Source organism: Pongo pygmaeus, chromosome 8, assembly GCF_028885625.2.
Source record: "Pongo pygmaeus isolate AG05252 chromosome 8, NHGRI_mPonPyg2-v2.0_pri, whole genome shotgun sequence".
In the NCBI taxonomy this organism is placed as follows: domain Eukaryota; kingdom Metazoa; phylum Chordata; class Mammalia; order Primates; family Hominidae; genus Pongo; species Pongo pygmaeus.
This window is the reverse complement of record NC_072381.2, coordinates 98,483,045-98,505,898: the sequence shown is the minus strand read 5'-3', so window position 1 is coordinate 98,505,898 and position 22,854 is coordinate 98,483,045. Positions and strand designations below refer to the sequence as shown.

General features: G+C 41.4%; 1 protein-coding gene across 2 annotated transcripts in view; it reads left to right on the top strand.

Moving 5' to 3' along the window:
- The window catches only part of MYOF (myoferlin), a 173,509-nt gene that overhangs the window by 105,680 nt on the left and 44,975 nt on the right, over nucleotides 1–22,854 (top strand). For both annotated transcript variants that reach the window (XM_063669988.1, XM_054435782.2), the window contains exons 24-35: nucleotides 504–659; nucleotides 3,826–3,957; nucleotides 7,070–7,233; nucleotides 9,545–9,659; nucleotides 12,057–12,162; nucleotides 13,629–13,774; nucleotides 16,757–16,930; nucleotides 18,220–18,328; nucleotides 20,050–20,127; nucleotides 22,095–22,276; nucleotides 22,370–22,528; nucleotides 22,646–22,744. In XM_063669988.1, coding sequence (XP_063526058.1) covers nucleotides 504–659; nucleotides 3,826–3,957; nucleotides 7,070–7,233; nucleotides 9,545–9,659; nucleotides 12,057–12,162; nucleotides 13,629–13,774; nucleotides 16,757–16,930; nucleotides 18,220–18,328; nucleotides 20,050–20,127; nucleotides 22,095–22,276; nucleotides 22,370–22,528; nucleotides 22,646–22,744 — 1,620 coding nt within the window. The remainder of the gene's footprint in view (nucleotides 1–503; nucleotides 660–3,825; nucleotides 3,958–7,069; nucleotides 7,234–9,544; nucleotides 9,660–12,056; nucleotides 12,163–13,628; nucleotides 13,775–16,756; nucleotides 16,931–18,219; nucleotides 18,329–20,049; nucleotides 20,128–22,094; nucleotides 22,277–22,369; nucleotides 22,529–22,645; nucleotides 22,745–22,854) is intronic.

The window sequence follows — 22,854 nt, the reverse complement described above, 5'->3', positions numbered from 1 at the left end:
TGCCAATAGGGACATTTGAATATCCAGCCCTGGAAGCTGGATTGTCTTCTTTATAATCAGAAAAAAAGAGGTTTTTGAAAACAAAATTAATATTTCAGATTTGGCAAATATTGGATGGTGAGCCAGAGACTCTTTGTCCTGTAAAATATATGCAATCTGTAACCCTTTGACTGCTGCTGGTGGCTTTCTTCAAATGATGCTTGAGATAAGATGGAATATTTTCTAAGATACCTCCCAGAGAAGAGTAGGAGGGGCTTTTGCTAGGTGAAGCCGCGCCTCTGCTTCTCACCCTTCCCTTTGGCCAGCCACAGCCTGCCTCCCAGCCCTGCAAACTCACAATGTGGTCCTAGAAGATGGGAGCTCAGGAATTTGAGACAGAGCCCTAACCACAGCGTTTCTTTGCTAAATGAATCCCTGAGGGTCCAGGCTGCAGGGTCTTCAGTCCCTCTCCATTTAGACTAACCATGGCTGTGCTTCTTTTTCCACCCAATCCTCATGACCAGCCACAGAACAGCATGCCTGACATCATCATCTGGATGATTCGGGGAGAGAAGAGACTGGCCTATGCACGAATTCCCGCACATCAGGTCTTATACTCCACCAGTGGTGAGAATGCATCTGGAAAATACTGTGGGAAAACCCAAACCATCTTTCTGAAGGTACATGTCTTCACTGTGTCACGTGAAACACACTAAATGCAAAAGCTGTATTCCTGAGAAGGGGCTGTTTTGTATCATTTGCTAATCATTGAATGGTAAGGGTGATTGGGATCAATTCTAGTCCATTCTGGTCCCTCCCTCTGGGGCAATAATTCTGAGAGAGAGTGATCTGAGGTTGGCTGGCTTTCAATCAAGGACACCTCCTTAGAAGTCTTTGTGACATTAATATAAACATGGCATTGTGAATGCTTTGCTTTCTGGCATGAATATTTCACTTCTAATATCTCACGCAAGGCAATGCCTTTCTTCCTTTCATTCTAGTGAATGTTGGGGAAAGAAAGAGAAAGCAGTAGGGATGGTCCACGGAATCTGTTGCTCTAACCTAATGAGCAATAGACTGAATCAATTTCAATTTGACGAACCAATCAAATTGAACATTTTTGACAATCGTAACTTTAGGGAAGAGATTCTGAATATTTTTAGAGTCATAGACTCTCTTAAGTGCCTGACAAAAGCCACAGGCCTCCTCCTCCAGGGAAATGCACACTGCATGTGCAGCTAATATTTTGCATAGAATTTAGGAGCTTCATACAACCCATAAGCCCATTCCAGGGCCCCGTATTAAGAACTCTGTGTGTGTATATGGGGAATCAAAGGTGAGCCTAGGGCTGAAACAAAGAAATCAGAATAGTTCCCATCTATATATTTTGACTTCATCTCTCTGGCCAACCCCAACTGGAGTTCTTTGCATTTGGGACAGAGATAACAATTAAGAAGAGAAAAAGCAGAGTTGGGGAGAGTGTTCTCTTCAAACAAGGAGATTCTGCTAACTTTTAATAAATTTACTCATTGCTCTTTAATCAGGAGGGTGTAAATAGAATCAGAGTGATTATCTTCTTTCAAGTGTCTCTTGGTAGAATAAATTTTACTTAAGATAGAACCACAATTATAATTGACCTCAGCAGTGGGTAGAAGCAAACTGATTAATAAATAAAACCTCACAGGGGGTGGGAGAGGAGACAAAGGCACCTTCTCTGTGTTATATTTTAGAAGTTAGTGGATAAACAGCAAAATGCTTTTAAGGGAATGTTTTATATATTTATTGATTTTGTTAATACTCATTACACAGTTTAGGGAGCTGTTTAACTCATGAGTTTTTTTGGTCTGGAGACCCCTTTATACTTTTTAAAAAAAGATTGAAGGCCCAAGAGAGCTTTGATTTATGTGGGTTATACCTATCAATATTTACTATAATAGAAATCAAAACTGATAAATTTTTAAAATATTTATTGATTTAACCATAACAATAACAAACCCATTACTAACATAAATTACATCAATTACATATTTAATTTAAAATGTTAATAAACTACATATTTTTACAAAATACATTTTGTGTAAAAAATCAGAAAGCAGAGTGAGACTATTTTGCATTTTTGCAAACTTCTTTAATGTCTTGCTGAACAGAAACATAACTGGATTCTCTCATCTTCTGGTGCATTTAAGCTGATGGAATTAGTTATTTGGTTGAAGTATATGAAGAGGATCTGGCCTCACATAGATATGTAGTTGGAAAAGGGAGGAGTATTATAATAACCTTTTCAGATAATTATGAATATTCATCTTTGATATAACACTAAACTCAAGTGGTAGCTTTTAGAAGGTTAATTGCAGTGTGACACCTGAAACCATATCAGTGAATTTTTCATACTCAGCTACATTAAAATCCTTGGTCTTTCTTGGACTTTGAATGACTCTTTTATTCATGCATGATTTTGTAACATAATGTACAATCATTTGGAAAATTCACTGAGTTATGTAGATCACTGAGTTATGACACATTTCATCATACAATATTGAGAAAAATCACACTTTGAAATCACATTTGTTAATATCACTTATCAGAAAGTCTTTATGTGTTGGGAAGCTATCAAACTTATTGTTACAGACTCAAGTTTTCCAACACTCTATTATTTTACTTGAAAGCTGGAATTTTGTCATCACCAACAAATAAAGAGTTCTTTTCCTTGGAGTGAGAGACTCACTTTGTTTATGTTAAAAAAAAAAAAAAAAATCCCTGCCCCACGCTCAAATTGGAATAACCATGTTTACCTGTCAATTGCAGTTTTAAGTAAAAGTGATATTTCATTTTTCAAAAATCTAGTTCAACTTACAACTCAAAAAATTGCACAAGAGCTTTTTCTCAAGACAACCATCATATGCCAATATGCAGCAGAAGTGCTTCGCATGTACTTCCCATCTCATCACACAAAATATTAACAAGACATGTATTCAAGGGTCGAGATCTAATAAGATTGGTAATCTTATCTGGGCACAGTGGTGCACGCCTGTCATCCCAGCACTTTGGGAGGCTGAGGTGGGTGGGTCGTTTGAGTTCAGGAGTTTAAGACCCACCTGGGCAACATGGCAAGACCCACCCCCATCTCTACAAAAAGAATACAAAAATTAGCCAGGCATGGTGGCATGCATCTGTGATCCCAGCTACTCTGGCAGCTGGGGTGGGAGGTCCGCTTGAGCCCTGGAGGTCAAGGGTGCAGTGAGCCGAGATTGAGCCACTGCACTCCAGCAACAGAGTGAGACACTGTCTCAAAAACAAACAAACAAAAAATTAGTAATCTTTACTGTTTGATCAACAGAATCCTTTTATTTTTATGTTTTTGCACATGGGAAAAGAAGGAAAAGATAATTCTTTAGTGAAACTGGAATTTTGTTTCTTTACTGAGATTGCAGTTATTATTACTATTACTGTTACTACTAGGTCCACTTTGGCAATCCTGCCTTGATGCCTGCTACAGTGCAGGAGTTTTTTCCACTGTTGCTTTTGCACCACCAGTGCAAGTGTCAATACAGTAAAGAAGATAAATACCATGTTAGTGTTATTAGAAAAATTGTTTTGACCTTGTGGACCTCCTGAAAAGGTCTCAGGGACAGGCAGGAATCTATGGATCACACTGTGAGATCTGCTGCTTTAATTGTGATTTTAATCTTTGCTGTAGGGTCATCTGGAAATGTTTTAACTGAAGCAAACATAAAATTAGACTGGTGAAAGCAATGATTAGATGTTCCCTCTGCTTTTGGCTTTAACTTAATGTCACAGTCTTTGCTGTGCCTAATGTAACATCACATGCTATTGTTCATCTCACAGTATCCACAGGAGAAAAACAATGGGCCAAAGGTGCCTGTGGAGTTGCGAGTGAACATCTGGCTAGGCTTAAGTGCTGTGGAGAAGAAGTTTAACAGCTTCGCAGAAGGAACTTTCACCGTCTTTGCTGAAATGGTACCTTTAATGATTTCACTATCTTTTCTTCTTTGGTCGGGGGAAGGGTACTTTTACTTTTCACCTTTATGGAAAACATTTACATACCAAAAACAACCACAGCCCTCCTTACCATCCCCTAAAATCCCATCCAAGGGATCTTAACCTAAGGGATAAGAGAAGATGCTCTTGAGATTTTATTGTCAACATTGGAAGACACCATGGTGATTAACACTTTTGTGTGATAATTCCAATAGATGACTTAGATGACTTCCACCACAATCTTACTAGCAATACTGAAAATGGGTGTCTTTCTAGCTCTCAAAACTAGAACTCTGTAATAATCTTATTGGTGTCTGATGCTGGGACACTAAGTAGAGTATACACACACACATACACACACACACACACACGCGCACACATACATACATCATCCCAGGAGAGGGGACACTTGAGATGTTCAGATCTTGATAAGCTTACTTGGGGTAGAGGGTCTTAAAACCCCTGAAGACCCATTTCACACTTAAGGGAAGCCTCAGATAGGCTTGTCCAGGAGCAAAAAAAAAAAAACAAAAAAAAACTGCCTGAATACTTCTAAAACAATAGAGATAATTTGTAAAACCTTCACTGAGCTTAAAATCCATCTAGTTAATGAAAAGTCTCATTACAATTAAACAAATGAAAACAATGTTCACAAACGTTTACAGCTAAAAGTAGAATTATTTTGATTTTTTATGCTATTTTTAACTCAAGTGCTTATTGACTTAAATTTACCAGATGTATTTGGTGGGTCTTTTCTGATAATTTTCAGATGAACACCACTCTACAGATAGGCCTTCATGCTCAAATAAATGAGGAGAAGACTGTCATCATTTTAGCTAGTCTAGGAATCTGTTCCTGCTACTCACTGCTATATCTAACAACTGGTTCAGGATTGTGGCTCTGATCTGCTTGCTAGGCAAGACAACCCTTGACCATCTTTTATTTTTACTTTTTATTCATTCAACAGTTCCTGGCACATAATAGGTCCCAATACATGTTTATTGAATGAATAAATAAATGATGACAATTTATCTGTCCTACTGTCCACCCAACCATTCATTCCTCCATCTCTCCATCTGTCCATCGAAGCTTTTAGGGAGTGGTGGCTTCATGCCAGGCACTAAGCCAGGTAGCCAGGTGCTGAAGATGATGAAGAAGCCCAGCCTGGTCCTCAAGGATCTCACGATCTATTGCAATGATCGCAAAACTGGGTCTCTTGTTAAGCATGCAGACTCCCAGGGGCACCCTGGGGATTCTGATTCTGTAGCTTGGGTTAGGGATTAGCACCAGTGGTGATTTCAGCATGGGGCGAGAGTGGAGACCACTTTAAGAAACAGTGGAATGTGTGGGAAACACACAAGCCCTTGCAGCTCAGGCTTGGAAGTGCTAGTGAAGATAGAGGGTGTGCTGGAGGCCACTAGGGAGGCCCTGAGTGGAGGATGTTGATGTCCAGCCAGCTGGATTGTGTGGAGTAGGGGCTTCATGGCATAGGTAAGGAGAGGCTCATTCCTGCCTTCCTGTAGGATTTCTTGGCATCCACCTGCCCTCCAGCTCTGTGGCTGGGTCTAAACCCGGAGAAAGCAGCCCTGAGCAATGAACGACCAGCCCAGGGCTTCCTTCCACTCTTTGCCATTTTCAGATCCTTCCCTGCATAGAGTGAAGCCTGAACTTCAACTCATGTAGAGAGATGATCCACTCATTTCTGTTGTTCTGTGTGACTCACCTGTGAGTACCAGCAGAGGCACATTAATAATAATAATGGAAATTTTACTGGCTCTTGCCTTCATGTGCTAATAATACTAGCACTTAATTTTCTACAAAATTTCCCCCCTGAGATTTCTGGGAGTCTTTGAGGTGCTTCACATGTGCTTGCTCATGAATACTTTTTTCTTACTGTCCTGCCCCAGTCCTGCTGACTAAAGCCACAGCCCTCAAAGCCACTTGAGGCTCCCATCTCCACTGCTGCTGATACCCTCTTGTCCGTGCCAAAGTCTTTGCCTAGATTTTACTAAAGCTATGCTGGCTTCCAAGCAGGACAGGAGGAATGTCTTGCTCTCCATTCTGTGTCCATGTCATGTGACCCCAAGCCTTAAGGTCCCTTAGGATAACAATTCCTTTAGTTTCTGCCTGAAGCGCATCTCCCCTCCAGACTGAGAGCCAGTATCTGAGATAAGCACTATTGTGTCCCCTTGATTCCAATTTCCTAATCGGGCCCCACTCAAATCTCCTCCTTTCTCCCTCAGCCAAAAACGTTCCTATGGTTTACGCATATCATCTTCTCAGTGGATTCATCAGCGGACAATTGGAAATTCTAGTTTGGATCCAAACAGGGACACCCACCACACTGGCAAATCTCTACCCTTTCCATGTTGGCCATGATGAAGAGCAGACCATCATAGATTTATAGATTCTAACTTGGAAAACAATTCCCTAGAAACCGGAGTCTGCCATTGCCCTTCAGCCTGCTTCCCAGAGAGGCCTTGGTCTCCTTGCCATATTCCAGATGGAATTAAGGCTCATAACTTTTAGGTCCAATAAGCGCTGGGTACTAAAGGACCTTCATGTTTCAGATGGGTTTTTTGGTGGACTGCCTGGGAAATGGCAACATTAATTGTATATTGTTTCTACAGGGAAATGTGCCCCAAGTTCTCAGCAGTAGACTTACAAATAAATTTTATAAAATCTGCTCATTCATAAGCTGAGGACTTTCACAGGTATTTAAAAGATAAGGTTCGCAGAACTATCTTGAGCCATTCAAAATTATAATAGAAACAATTAGGATGCTATATCGCTATTTACAAAGCATGTTCACAATCATTTGCACATTTAAACTCCAGAACGACTCTATAGGAGAGGTAGCATTATCCTCAGATTTCAGATGAGAACACTGAGTCTTAGAAAGTTGAATGATTTATCCAAAGTTGCATGATCAGTAACAGCTCAAGTTAGGTCCATACCTCCTGAGCATAAAGCTTTTTTCTGCTTTCTGTAGTTGTCTAGCCTAAGTCCTCGATGAACTTGAAAATGTATGTGCTAGCTTTATTTTGTGCTCTCTGATGGTGTTTCTCCAATTTCATCTCTTTTTTCATAGTATGAAAATCAAGCTCTCATGTTTGGAAAATGGGGCACTTCTGGATTAGTAGGACGTCATAAGTTTTCTGATGTCACAGGAAAAATAAAACTCAAGAGGGAATTTTTTCTGCCTCCAAAAGGCTGGGAATGGGAAGGAGAGTGGATAGTTGATCCTGAAAGAAGGTAAGTTGTCTCTTTTCTGAGTAAAAAGGATAGCAATGAAATCTTTGTCCAGAAATTGCTAAATATATTATATCTCCGTCATCATTCTTGATAATATTTATGTAACACCCACTGAACAGAACTAAGTCCATTGAAATTTATAGAAAGTTGAAAGTTGTTCCACCATAATACAGGCAAATATAAAAAGCACCTGGTAACTAACATTTTGAGAAATTATTATGTTTGACTGTGTCAGGCAGTGTGCTGGGCACTGGCATCATCTTATTTAATCTCTACTACAGCCCTACAAGGGAGGCAGTGGCAAGAAGGATCTGAGATTTGACCCTACTTGCAAGCGAACAAGGTGCCCCATCACAGTTTCACAGATGCCGCCACATGACTCCTGGGTTAGAATAAAAGAACTTTATTGCCCACAGCAATAGCAATGCCAGACTATCAATATTTGCTCGACTTTTTCATGCCCCAATTCCCACAGAGTAACATGAAGAGGGGCCAGATGACACTTGTACACACAGTGGATTGAGTTATATGAGAGAACTCTAAGCTTAGGGAACTTGAATTTTTTATAATGGGTAGTAAGCAGGCTGGCCCTTTGCTGTGCAGAGAGAGCCTATCTTACAGTTCCCCATATAAACATCTTTGAGAAGATAGCCCATAACAAAGGTAGTCAGTGCCTGAGCTCACAAGATGCGCAGAAACACAAGAGACTCGCAGAGAATTATCTCCCAACAAGTAGTAGTATCATCTCCACTTTGCAAATGAGGAAACTGAGATCTAGAGAGATTAAATAACTTGTCCAAAGGCACATAGCTTGTCAATGGTATGGTTGGGGCTAGAATCCAAGTCTAGCATGGGCACCCAAACCAGTACTCAACTATTATGCTAGAATGTCTGCAAGAAACAGTAGGAGGTACACTGTGAGTGGATGAATTCCATATTTGTGAACTACATCTCAAAAGCTGTTGTTAAAAAGAAAAAAATAAACAGTAGAAGGTGGTAAAGATGGTTCTCCTGGAGTCTGGGGGACACTGTAGCCTGTTTGCTAAATGTTGCCAATAACATTAGAACCAGCATTCCCTCTTCTTGCCATCTTATGACAGCAGCCTTGAGTTGGGAGGGAAAAACCTTGTGAAGTTGAATTTTAAGGCCTCCAACTAGAGTTTGGTCTCCTGTTATTCATTTCCTGTGATTGCATAGGCATTAGGGAGGGAGGGAGGGAAGAGAAAATACTGCTCTCTTAAGATCCAAACATGCTTGCTTGCATGTGATTGCTTTCAATTCAGGCAGCTTGCTCTGGGTGGAGTTGGGGGAGATTGGTAAGGGGAAGGAAAATGGGGTTTGAACTGGCTGGAAGGAAGGAAGGTTAGTGAGGACAGGGAAAGGGTAGGGAAATTGTGATAGAAAAAGCAGACGGTCAAAGCATGTCAGGGCTGGATGGAATCCTACAGGCAGCAGCCAGGGCTTTTATTCTTTTTTGAGGCCCAGAGAAGTGATGCCCAATTTATATAAGTGATTGGGACTGTTTGTTTTTTTGATTCCTTTCCTGTGCTGGATTCTAGGGGAGAATACAGCAGAGAAAAGATGCAGAAACAATAAAGGGAAAAAACCCTCATTTGAGTAGGTACCTGGCAGAAAACTTGAGTCAAAGTTGGAGACTCTGTAACTTTCCTCTGCGGGTTGTCCAAAGAATTCCAAATCCAAGAGGAAAATTAACATGGCAGAGAGTCAGTATGGATTTCCCAAACGCCCAAATGGAGTTTGGAGTCTGAAATGACCTGGTTTGGCTGTCTACCTAGGAACTCTCCAGAAAACTTAAACTCCTCCCTTCAGTTTGTGTTATGTAGACCAAGCAAGCCACATCTGGCTTCATGAGACCATCTACACTCTGTTTTAAAAAATAGCAGGGACAGCTCTCTTTTCTTTTGAACCGTTAGCCAAGAGTTTCATTGAGAAAAAGCTGAGCAGCCCCGAACTGAAACCGAAACATGGAAGGCACTGTCTGTGGTCTCTGTAAGAAGCTGCCCGCAATACTGTTTTCCCAGACCCCATCCTCATTACTGAGAAGGAGCAACCTTGCTAATTTGAGGAGTTCTCTATGATTTAGGTCACATTGTTCCAGCAGGCCCTTTCTTCAAAGCAATGTCAAAAGCGATTAGTACAAAGAGGAATTTGGAGTCAGAACCAACAGGGGTAAAGCAAGGAGGGAAGTGGTGCCACTCCCAGGGTGTAGATGCTTCCTGAGTGTTGGCAATCACCAAGGCTGCTGGTTACCCGGTCTCTTTGGGTAACTCGAGCCCTCCCCACCCCACAGCTTGCTGACTGAGGCGGATGCGGGTCACACGGAGTTCACTGATGAAGTCTATCAGAACGAGAGCCGTTACCCCGGGGGCGACTGGAAGCCGGCCGAGGACACCTACACGGATGCAGTGAGTGGCCTGCTCCAGAGAGAAACTCTCATCTGTCACCTCTGATTGTGATCTGCAGGGAACCCAGCAGCCACCTGGCTTGGGCTTTACCCTCTCCTCCACTCCATCTTATGTTCTGAAGAGTCTTCCACTTATAACTTAAGCCACACAAGTGCCACAATAAGTATTTTCTTTAGAATAGAAATGAGGCCTATTTACCTCGATATTGGAATATGATATAGTTTGGATTGTGCAAATTTTTTAGGTAAATTTTTATTATTATCTAACTAGGGTTTTTTTGTTGTTGTTTGAGGGTTTTTTGAGATGGGATCTTTCTGTTTCCCAGGCTGGAGCGCAGTGGTGTGATCATAGCTCACTCTAACCTCAAATTCCTGGGCTCAAGCAGTCCTCCGGCCTCAGCCTCCCCAGTAGCTGGGACTACAGGCACGTGCCACCGTGCCGGACTAATTTTTTATTTTTTTGTAGAGATGGGTCCTTATTATGTTGCCCATGCGGGTCTTGAACTCCTGGCTTCAAGCAATCTTCCAGCCTCAGCTTCCCAAAGTGCTGGGATTACAGGCATGAGACACCAAGCTCGGCCTAGTTTTTAATATTATAACAAATGAAATGTTTCTGTCTTTAAAAAATCCAAGCAGCATTGAAGGAAATCAAAAGTAATTCTTCTCCCCAATCCATATTCCACTCCCCAAAGATAACCATTGATGTCTGTTTTCTGTTCATAAACAAGGATATAACTTCCTTTTTCCCTGCCTAAATAGAATTGTGTTGCACACACAGTTTCACAGCTTGTATTTTTCACGTAACAATGTATCTTGGACATTTTTTATGTCAATGCATATAGATCTATGAGCTTTTAAAAAATGGCCACAGAATGTTTTATTATATGTATCTACTATAATTCATTTAATCCCCTCTTTCTGGGCATTTAGGTGCTTTTGGTTTTGAGTCGTTGGTTTTTATAAGCAATGTAACAGTGCACATCCTTAAACGTACATTTTTGTATGTTTATGAACGTTTATCTGTAGGAAAGATCCTTGCATTTGGTTGGTCTAGGTTTAAATGCATATAAAATTTTGATAAAATTTTATAACCTTCAAAAAGGTTTTATAAATTCATATTTTCAACAAAAGTACAAGAAGCCCGTTTGCCTAAACATTCACCATCCTGCTTTATAATCTTTGCCACATGAATAAGTGGTATCCTGTTATTTCAATTTTCACTCTCTTAATTTAAAGTAAAGCTGAGTATTTTTTCATGTTTATGGGCCACCTTTATTTCCTTTACTTAGGAACTTTCTTTTCATAACTCTCTTCAGTTTTATGCAAACTTAAGTCAATATTTTACATAAATTTTGCTCAATTGTATATGAATAACATTATGAACCTCCAGTAGCATTTCCCTGTACTTCAAAAATGTGTGTGGTGGATCACACCAGTAATCCCAGCACTTCGGGAGGCCGAGGTGGGTGGATCGCTGAGGGTCAGGAGTTTGAGATCAGCCTGGCCAACATGATGAAACCCCATCTGTACTAAAAATACAAAAATTAGCCAGGTGTGGTGGCAGGTGCCTATAATCCCAGCTACTTGGGAGGCTGAGGCAGGAGAATCGCTTGAACCTGGGAGGAGAGGTTGCAGTGACTCGAGATTGCACCACTGCACTCCAGCTTGGGCAACAGAGCAAAACTCTGTCTCAAAAAAACCAAAAACAGGCCAGGTGCGGTTGCTCACACCTGTAATCCCAGCACTTTGGGAGGCCGAGGTGGGGAGATCATGAGGTCAGGAGTTCAAGACCAGCCTGGCCAACATGGTGAAACCCTGTCTCTAATAAAAATACAAAAATTAGCTGGGCATGGTGGCGCACATCTGTAAATCCCAGCTACTCAAGAGGTTAAGGCAGGAGAATTGCTTGAACCCAGGAGGCAGAGGTTGCAGTGAGCTGAGATTACGCCACTGCACTCCAGCCTGGGCAACAGAGCGAGACTGTGTCTCAAAACAAAGAAACAAACAACCATGTGTCTTGAATGTTTTGCCCATTCTCTGATGGGTTCTATCCCATGTAACCCCTCATAAAGAGAGTTGCACCATTTCATAATATTAAGTTGAAGCATAAGAAATTGCTGAGATTCAACCACTTTGACCTATAAAAACAGCAATTTCACATGATTGAACCTAATACTATTCCCTAATAGTAAAAACAAAAGGTAGTTTAAACTAATTTTTATTTAGCAGTTGTGAATAAATAAAGATTAGAGATTTTTCTGAGTGAAATGGATCTCTAAGATGGTATCTAAGTAAAGGTGTGAATGGCATAGTTAAATGAGGAACTATATCGGACCCTTTGCCTCTTACTGACACTGTGGCTTACCTTTCTTCTTTGTTTTTATTTTTGTTTTGTAAGAACGGTGATAAAGCAGCATCGCCCAGCGAGTTGACTTGTCCTCCAGGTTGGGAATGGGAAGATGATGCATGGTCTTATGACATAAATCGAGCAGTGGATGAGAAAGGTAAAATTGTACATCTGTGACCTGATCGGGGCTCTGCAGCAGGGCCTTGGTTAACCAGGGTAAAGGTTCCTTGGGAGGGAGGGGCCTCACTTCTGTTTGTCTATGGCAGGAGTCCCCAGCCCCCGGGCCACAGACCGGTACCAGTTCATGGACTTTTAGGAACAGGGCTGCACAGCAGGAGGTGAGCGGCGGGCCAGTGAGCATTACCACCTGAGCTCTGCCTCCTGTCAGATCCATGGCAGCATTAGATTCTCCTAAGAGTGCGAACCCTATTGTGAACTGCATGTGAGAGGGGTCTAGGTTGCGTGCTCCTAATGGGAATCTAGCCATCCTCCCTCTACCCCACAACCCTGTCCATAGAAAAATTGTCTCCCATGGAACCGGTCCTTGGTGCCAGAAAGGTTGGGGACCACTGGTCTGTGGCATCTGGGTCATGTGGCACCATCTGTGACTAATCAAATGTAGAATCCAAGGGACAGGCAAGTGTATGGACAAGTACTAAGGGGGCAGGGTGGTGTTAAGAGTGAAAAACATCAGGTGATGGGGCCAACTGGTTGGGTTTTGAGATGCTTGGGGATCGAGGATGAGAATTTGGGAGGGAGCTGGAGTCAAGATTTTCTCTATTCTAACCACACCCCATAACCTCCCTGGGAACATCACATTCAGGGTCCCCCTGACTCAGAAAACAGAACTGTAAACTACCCTTAAATCTTCCTATGCAGCAATGATGCAGACTACTGATATAGCTTCTGATGTTTGTCTTTTTCTGAACCATAATTAAAGTGAACAATAGCATTTGGAATTCTCGAAAGAGAAAATCTGATTCATTTCTTTCCTTATGCATGGTGCATAGAACTGGCATTGACCCAGAAGATTTCAAATCGATTATAAGCTGCTCGCTGATCTCGATGCACACATCAGATCTTACAATAATCGTTAGCATTGACTGGGCAATAACTATGTGCTAAGTATGGCCCTAATGCTTTGCATATGTTATTTTGATAGTGTTAAAATACTGTAACCCTATAATCCCACTTTACAGTGGGGAAATTGGGCTATAGGCAGGTTTACCAACTTGCTGGAAACTTATTTAGTTAACAGCCAACATGTGGCGATGCTAGGATTTGAACCCAGGCTGTGCAACTGCACAGTCCACACGCATACCTGTTGTTCCTGCCTCTTGAACTGTGCTTTATTCCTAAGTGCACTCAATTACCATGAATGACTGGAAGCATAAAAGTAAGGGAGAACATGGCCACCAAGGAAGCATTTTGAGGAGCTGAATGGGAATGAGGCTGTATTCAGTTTGGCTGAATAACACAGCAAAGTGAAAACAGCCACGCATTCGGTCATGATAGTACGGAACATCTGAGGGCAGGGAGAGTGACCAAATGTTTCCTGGAGGTTTATTTGGTGATCTGGCAAATGCATCTCTTTTGGGTAACCATTCACAAACTCTGTTCCAGGCTGGGAATATGGAATCACCATTCCTCCTGATCATAAGCCCAAATCCTGGGTTGCAGCAGAGAAAATGTACCACACTCATAGACGGCGAAGGCTGGTCCGAAAACGCAAGAAAGATTTAACACAGGCTGCTTCAAGCACCGCAAGGGTAAGAGAAGCAAGGGAAGGGAGCTGGACTGGGGAGCTCTGCCCTCCTGACTACAAAGTCCCAGCTAACTAGCCATTTCTGCAGAAACTATTTGCAAATCCAGAGCCTAATACTCCACTCAAGAGTTCTCAAAGTGAGCCCACCCCAGACAGCAATATCATCATCACCTGGGAATTTGTTAGAACTGTCCCACCCCAAAACTCCTGATTTAGAAATCCTGGGGGCCGGCCCAGCCATCTGTAGTTCAGCAAACCATCCAGATGATTCCCAGGCAGGCTAAATGTTGAGAACTGCTACAGTGGTGTTAAACAGAAATTATTTTGGCAGCATAATCTAGTAGTGGTAATAGCTCAAGACTTGGAACAAGATGTGTAAAGATTCAAACCCTGACTTCCCTTTCTTTCTCATCTGCAAAATGGGAATAATATCTATGCCTTTTAATTAGGGTATTGTAAGCTTTAAATGGAATAATAATAAATTAAATAGAACAATAACACTCGGTAACAAGTGGCATGTATAGAAGTGGCTTTCTATAATGCTAGGTACTGAATATGCATCATCTATGTTCTGTAAGGTTTGGATTTTATGCTCATTTTATAGATAATGCTTACAGAGTTTAAATAGACTTCCTCTGGGCCAAGTGTTTAGTAAGTGACAAAGCTGGTGTTGGAACCCAGGCTAAGTCCAAACAGGAACTCTCTCTATTCCACAGAATGGGTAACTCTGGTAGGTACTATGACATTATTTTTATTAGATGGTGAGCTTCTGGAAGTAAAGAGGGAGCCACAGTCATCTTTGTATCCTCCTTGCTAACTCAGAAATGTGCTCCCAGTAAATAATCTAATCAAATAAATGAGCTAATGAATGAATTAGTCTTTTTTTTTTTTTTAGTTTAAGTTCTGAGATACATGTGCAGGACATGCAGGTTTGTTACTCAGGTAAATGTGTGCCATGGTGGTTTGCTGTACCTATCAACCCGTCACCTACATATTAAACCAAGCATGCATTAGCTATTTATCCTGATGCGCTTCCTCCACCTGCCGGCCCCAGTGTGTGTTGTTCCCCTCCCTGTGTCCAAGTGTTCTCATTGCTCAGCTCCCACCTATAAGTGAGAACATGCGGTGTTTGGTTTTCTGTTCCTCTGTTAGGTTACTGAGGATAATGGCTTCCAGCTCCATCCATGTCCCTGCAAAGGACATGATCTCGTTCTTTTTTATGGCTGCATAGTATTCCATGGTGTATATGTACCACATTTTCTTCATCCAGTCTATCATTGATGGACATTTGGGCTGATTCCATGTCTTTGCTATTGCGAAGAGTGCTGCAATGAAAATACGCATGCATGTATCTTTATAATAGGATAATTTATATTCCTCTGGGTATATACCCAATAATGGGATTGCTGGGTCAAATGGCATTTCTGGTTCTAGGTCTTTGAAGAATCACCACAGTGTCTTCCACAATTGTGGAACTAATTTACACTCCCACCAACAGTGTAAAAGCTTTCCTATTTCTCCACAGCCTCACCAGCTTCTGTTGTTTCTTGACCTTTTAATAATCTCTATTCTGACTAGTGTGAGATGGTATCTCATTGTGGTTTTGATTTGCATTTCTCTAGTGATCAGTGATGCTGAGCTTTTTTTCATGTTTGTTGGCCACATAAATGTCTTCTTTTGAGATGTATCTGTTCACGTCCTTTGCCCACTTTTTAATGTGGTTGTTTTTTACTTGTAAATTTGCTTAAATTCCTTGTAGATTCTGGATATTAGACCTTTGTCAGATGGATAGATTGCAAAAATTTTCTCCCATTCTGTAGGTTGTCTGTTCACTCTGATGATAGTTTCTTTTGCTGTGTAGAAGCTCTTTAGTTTAATGAATGTCTCTTTATTGTTTAATTATCCCAGTCTGATGGGGTGAGAATTTTCTGAAGGTGCTTGAATGCTCTCCTTCCACACGAGGGCACCAAGTTGAAGTGGGAAGAACACTGAGCCATCAGTTAGAAGGCTCGGGATATGGTCCAGCTCTAAAGAGTATTTCTGAGGCTTTGATCATGTTTCCTCACCTGCCTTACTCTTGGCTATGTGAAATTTTTCACTGCTACTATTTATGTTACTAGAGGGTCAGGTACAAGATTATGCTTAACCTGCATTTTACATTTATTCAAAGTGAAAAAAATAGACCCAACAATAATTACCCACATGGAGCTCTCACTTCTCAGGTCTTAAATATTATTCCATATTGTTTTACATTTATTAAATCCAGTCATACTTTTAAGATATTTAAATCAAACTTCTGCCGTGAAAATGTCAGCTGCATGAAAGCAAAGACCCTATCTCTTCTTCACTGTGTCCTCAGCCCCTAACATGATCCCTGTCACACAGTGGGCACTCATATTTGTCGAATGAAAAGAATATAACATTGAAAACTGATACCACTGGTAAATCAATAGTTCTTAAGCTAAAAAGTACCACATGAATTTGTTATTAGTTATTACAGAAATAACATATTCTGATCACTTAATTATCAGTTATGGCAGCTATTAGCTCTGGCAAGACATTTAAACCTGGGAGGGGGCATTTAATTTTTTTCCTACATATATAAAATGGAGATACTAATGTTTTACAAACTATATCACAATAGCAACATTTTTATGAAATAATGAAGTGAGAAAACAGAAAGCAATTTGAGAAATAATTCACTTGCTTCACCCACCCCCAAATCTGAATGAGGTGCACCTCCTGAGGGTATGTCCACGACTGTGCTGTCATTGCCTGGTTATCTCTCTGCACTCCCGCAGTCCATCAGCTCTGCAAGGCAGAGGTCCTGTCTGTTTTTTTCTTTTCTGTATTCCTGGCTCTAGCTCAGTACTTGGCACAGAGTAGATTTTGAATACTGTGTATCTGTTGATTGATCACATGACCTGTTTTATCAATATAAGGAATATCATCATCGTCATCATTAACATGTTTACTTCTCTTTTAGGCCATGAAGGAATTGGAAGACCAAGAGGGCTGGGAATATGCTTCTTTAATTGGCTGGAAATTTCACTGGAAACAACGTAGTTCAGATACCTTCCGCCGCAGACGCTGGAGGAGAAAAATGGCTCCTTCAGAAACACATGGTGCAGCTGCCATCTTTAAACTTGAAGGTGCCCTTGTAAGTACTAGGCTGCCAGAGCACAGATCATACTGGTGTAGAGAAAATATATGAGTGTTGGATACAGCACTGCCAACTCCATAGAGGTCCCTGTAACCCTGGTACTATAAGATGGCAAATATTAACAGGTTGAGGGAAAGCCACACATCCTGGGTGCTCAATACCTCGTGTAGAACGAATAGACCATTAACACAGGAGTGTTCTAAGAAATACTACTGTCTACACACCTGCTTTACCTAGCATTTTCCAAATGTATCTGTTCCAGGACCCTTGTTTCAGGTGACACCTATTCACATCCCAGGCACAAGTTCCTTGAATCATATCTTGGAAACTGCAACTCTTCAACAAAATATTCATACGTATATTCATAAATATACAGATGTGGGGGGAGGAAATCAGAAGGCTAGCTCCCAAAATTAGACAGCAATACAGAAGAACATACGGAAGCACAGTAAAGAAGTCGGGGGGGAGTTCATGTCCTTTGTAGGGACATGGATGAAATTGGAAATCATCATTCTCAGTAAACTATCGCAAGAACAAAAAACCAAACACCTCATATTCTCACTCATAGGTGGGAATTGAACAATGAGAACACATGGACACAGGAAGGGGAACATCACACTCTGGGGACTGTTGTGGGGTGGGGGGAGGGGGGAGGGATAGCTTTAGGAGATATACCTAATGCTAAATGACGAGTTAATGGGTGCAGCACACCAGCATGGCACATGTATACATATGTAACTAACCTGCACATTGTGCACATGTACCCTAAAACTTAAAGTATAATAATAATAAAATAAAAAAAAAGAAGTCGGGGGAAAAAGCAGGCAGGTGGAAGGAAGGAATAGGAGAATGGCAGTGGGTGATCTAAAACAATAGGGTGGTCAGGAGCCATTTCTCAACAGCCTATTTTTGTATTTCTGCACTCTGACCCCGCAGTATTCTGCTGCTGCTGCTCTTTCTCTTCCTTATCCCATCCTTTTACTCCCTGTTTATTCTCTACATTTTTCCTTTTTTTCCCTTTCTTTCAGCAGCAGGGTTTGGCAAACCTGGACTGGAGGTAGGAGGGCTGGCTCCCACTTCCTGCTCGGCTGCTTTCCAGCTAAGCGACTTCAGGGAAGTCACTTGCTATCCTGGGACTTATTCATCTTAAAAAATGGGGTGTTTGCACGATAACATCTTTAAAAAGCTATAATTCCATTTGTTATTCTTGCCTCTTGGTTGGTTGGTTTGCTTTTAGGCAGTGTTTATTGACTCCTCTGCTAATTGACTCTGTTAATTGACTTCAGGGGGCAGACACTACAGAAGATGGGGATGAGAAGAGCCTGGAGAAACAGAAGCACAGTGCCACTACTGTGTTCGGAGCAAACACCCCCATTGTTTCCTGCAATTTTGACAGTGAGTTTTGTTTTATTATTTATTTTATTTTATTTTATTTTATTTTATTTTATTTTATTTTATTTTTTCGAGACTGAGTCTGGCCCTATCACCCAGGCTGGAGTGCAGTGGTACGATCTCGGCTTGCTGCAACCTCCCAGGTTCAAGCAGTTCTCCTGCCTCAGCCTCCTGGGACTATAGGCGCACGTCACCATGCCCAGCTAATTTTTTGTATTTTTGCATTTTCCCCATGTTAGCCAGGCTGGTCTCGACCTCCTGACCTCCGGTGATCCACCCGCCTTGGCCTACCAAAGTGCTGGGATTATAGGCGTGAGCCACCACACCCGGCCAGCAGTGAATTTTAAACATGACTTTGTGAATTCCACTTCTGTAACTTTTATCTTAAGGAAACTCTTCAAATCACTGAATATGATATTTAAAATCTCTTCATGCAAACATGACTTTCATTTTCATCCTTGATGAAAGGAGTTTTTAAAAATACAGTTGAAAACCATATCAAATATAAGATCACTGATATTAACAGTCTATCTCATATTGCCCATTCTGTCTAGTAACCCCCCAAAATTGAAATTTTAGTGAGGAAAAAAGGCACCAAAATGTAAATAATGGTTGGTCTCAATAAAACCTTCAGGATTTTTGGAACGAGACAGACCTGCTCTACAATAATATTAGCAAGTGCTTATATAGGTCTTAGCATGGGCTAGGAACTGTACATATTATAACTTGTTTAATCCTCATAACAACCCTATAAGGTGGGTGCTATTATTGTCCCCGTTATACAGAAGAAGGAACCAAGGTACAGGAGGATTAAATAACTTGCCCAAAGTCTTATGGCTTGTAAGCACTAGAGAGATTTGAACTCAGGTAGTAGAGCTCCCAGAATCTGTGCACGGAATCATAATGCTCTGCTATCTCACAAAGAGAGAGAGAGAGAGCGAATGTGTGTGTGATAGAGAGACAGAGACAGAGAGAATATAATAATAAAAGGCGTATGAATATTTTGAAATGTCAAAGAATCTTTTAGATGATAACTGTTTCCCAGATCTGATGCTGAAGTAGTATAGAAAGCCCCATTTCTATAACTGCTGGAGACCCAGTTTCATTTTAAAGGTCTGTGATGATAAGCAGTACCCTAAATTCAGTTAGTTTATAACAAAGGTAATGTTTTCCTGATTGATACACTTTGCATTGAGCTTACTGTAGTATTTTTTAAAAATAGGATTTTTTTTTTTTAAGACCAAGTCTCACTCTGTCGCCCAGGCTGGAGTGCAGTGGCATGATCTCAGCTCACTGAAACCTCCGTCTCCAGGGTTCAAGTGATTCTCGTGCCTCAGCCTCCTGAGTAGCTAGGATTACAGACGTGCACCACCATGCCCAGCTAATTTTTGTGTTTTTAGTAGAGACAAGTTTTTTGCCATGTTGACCAGGCTGGTCTCCTAACTCCTGGCCTCAAACAGTCCGCCTGCCTCGGCCTCCCAAAGTGCTGGGATTACAGGCATGAGCCACCACACCCAGCCTAAAAAATAAGTTTTATTTTACAGGAAATAGAACTACTTTGGGAGGCCACATCATCACTATTCTATGTGCTCTTTGCTGTGGGGAACTATAATAGATTGAAGTGACCCATTTATCAGAAACATGTATTTTTTCCAAATATTCCAGTAAAATAGCAGTTTACAGTGTTGTGTTTCTTGTAAGTAATCTTCATCCTGTTCTTTTAGGAGTCTACATCTACCATCTGCGCTGCTATGTCTATCAAGCCAGAAACCTCCTGGCTTTAGACAAGGATAGCTTTTCAGGTAAAGGAAAAAAAAATCTGCATGCTACACATGATTACATAGCATGCTATTTTGCTTCTGTGTTTCAGGTGAATGCTTTTTGTCATTTCTAACAACAAAAACCCATTACATGTTGAGGTTATTTTTGCATGCTTGAAGCAAACTGCTCAGTCATTAGATAAATCATCACTGAATGCTTTAGGCACCATTGCTGGGTGCTAGTGATACATAGAAGATACTTTTGGTACTAATAGATATTAATTGATTAAGTAATAAGAAGCACCGAGGAAGTGATTTCTCATCTCTGTTTATATACATGGCTGTGTTTTCATCCCTGGACCCTCGGGTTGATTGGTAAGTTAAGATCCTTTAAGGTTTTTTTGGAGGCTCTTTCAAGGTACCCAAAAGATGACAAGTTTGCCCATTTGCCTACAGCACCAGGCTTTGAGCAGTTTGGAGTTCATTTTAACCTCCTCCTCTGCCTGCTCCCCACATTCCCAATACCATAAAACCATGAGGCTTTGTCTTCTCTTGCACTGACACCCAGCTGCTTTTGTTGCTTTGGGCTGGTTCTGAGAGGAAGGCTATTGGCAAGGGACGTGGTAGGAGGGGAGAACACACCTGTCTGGGGATTTGAGTCCTTGCTGCTGAACCATAGATAGTTCAGGCTATCTGGGGAGAATTCCACTTTGTGACTCAAAGCCCTGGGCAGAGTTTCCCTGGGCCTTCTATGATAACACCTCTTAACCCATTTCCCATTTGCCTGAGAAATGAGTGCTGGCAGCGAGCTGCACTTTTTTATTCCAAACGGAAAGTGTGTTAAAGCATTTGACTGACACTCTCATGTGCTCACATCAATTTTGAAGCGTGTTCCAAGCACTAATATTTACCAATATTTGTGAATGGTTTCCTTTTCTTACAAATTTGACCAGATTCAAGGTTATCTCTGCAATATACATCTCCAACAGGGTCTTTGAAGACATTTTCAAATATTTTCCACCAGGGGGCACTCTATCACTGAAAGTTAAAAAAAAACTTTCCAAAATTCTTGACTAAAGCTTCATAAAATTCTAAGCACATTCCTTGCAGTTTGAGATAGAAGAATTATCATCAGGGCAAAACCAAAGGGTTCATATGATGGCTCCACTGCTAGAAACCAAGCACTTTTGGCTTATACAAGAGTTTCAGGCTAGATATTTTGTTATTTTTCAGATAAGTCAGCCCCCAGGCAACTGCAAAAAGGTTTGATGAAATTATTTAGCACGGAGGAGAACATGGATTATTTCTCCATACATAATACTGCTTTCTCTCCATTCTTAAGTATAGTGAGACAAAGTTTTCTGCTGTCACAGATTGTAAACTCTATGAGCATCTGACCTTTTCCGGCTGCTGTTATACTCTTGAGACCTGGAAATCAATAAATATTTGCTGAATGAATGGATTACCATCAACATTAGAAACAACTCTAATAAAAACTATCATTTATCAGATACTTCCTATAGGACAGGCTCTGTCCCAAGTAGCTAACATTCCTTATATCATTTCATCCTGTCAACACTGTGAAGCAGATATTACTTTCATTGCATGGAGGAGGGGATCAACGTTTAGGAAGATTATTTTTTCCCTCAAAGTTATGCAGCAGGGGTGAAGGGTGGGTGTTGACCCCAGGTGTATCTGACTGCAGAGCCTCACTCAACCATGACTGCAGTGCTCTTGCAGAGTAAAACTGTGGGCCCCGTTAACCTTGGTGGGGACATACTCCAAAGAGCGACCTCTCAGTACACATCAGGGTCTCGCTTCAGGTGCCTCTGCTGCAGTGCCAGAACCTTCCATGGGGAACTCCCTGCTCCCTAGAAACCCTATCTCCAGGCAGGTGGTGAGAGCCCACTGTCATTATATCCAGAGGAAAAGAATATGGTTGCACTGAGTGGTTCTGGGGAGTTAGATTTTAGCCATGGCCCCATTGTTATTCTCTTTTTCTGTTTTAGATCCATATGCTCATATCTGTTTCCTCCATCGGAGCAAAACCACTGAGATCATCCATTCAACCCTGAATCCCACATGGGACCAAACAATTATATTTGATGAAGTTGAAATCTATGGGGAACCCCAAACAGTTCTGCAGAATCCACCCAAAGTTATCATGGAACTTTTTGACAATGACCAAGTGGTAGGTCATTTAGAATTTCTAAGATAACTTGGGGATGATGGAGATTTGAAGGGATGATTGTTGGGGAATTTAAGGATCACTTTGTTTCTCTAGGGCAAAGATGAATTTTTGGGACGAAGCATTTTCTCTCCTCTGGTGAAACTGAACTCAGAAATGGACATCACACCCAAACTTCTCTGGCACCCAGTAATGAATGGAGACAAAGCCTGCGGGGATGTTCTTGTAACTGCAGAGCTGATTCTGAGGGGCAAGGTACATTGCTGTGTTCTTTCTCATGTATTCTGTCAGCTGCTTAAAATGCATGTTAATTCTAGGCACTGTTTGCTTGAACTAAAGCAAGGCATTGACATATCCATGTTTGTTTCACAGGATGGCTCCAACCTTCCCATTCTTCCCCCTCAAAGGGCGCCAAATCTATACATGGTCCCTCAGGGGATCAGGCCTGTGGTCCAGCTCACTGCCATTGAGGTATGCAGCTCCCCACGTGTTACTCATCAAATCAAATGGATGTGACTGCAGGACAGGAATCTTTCGTATAGAAAATAGAATCCTGCGCGTATTTTCTTGCTATCTCCAAC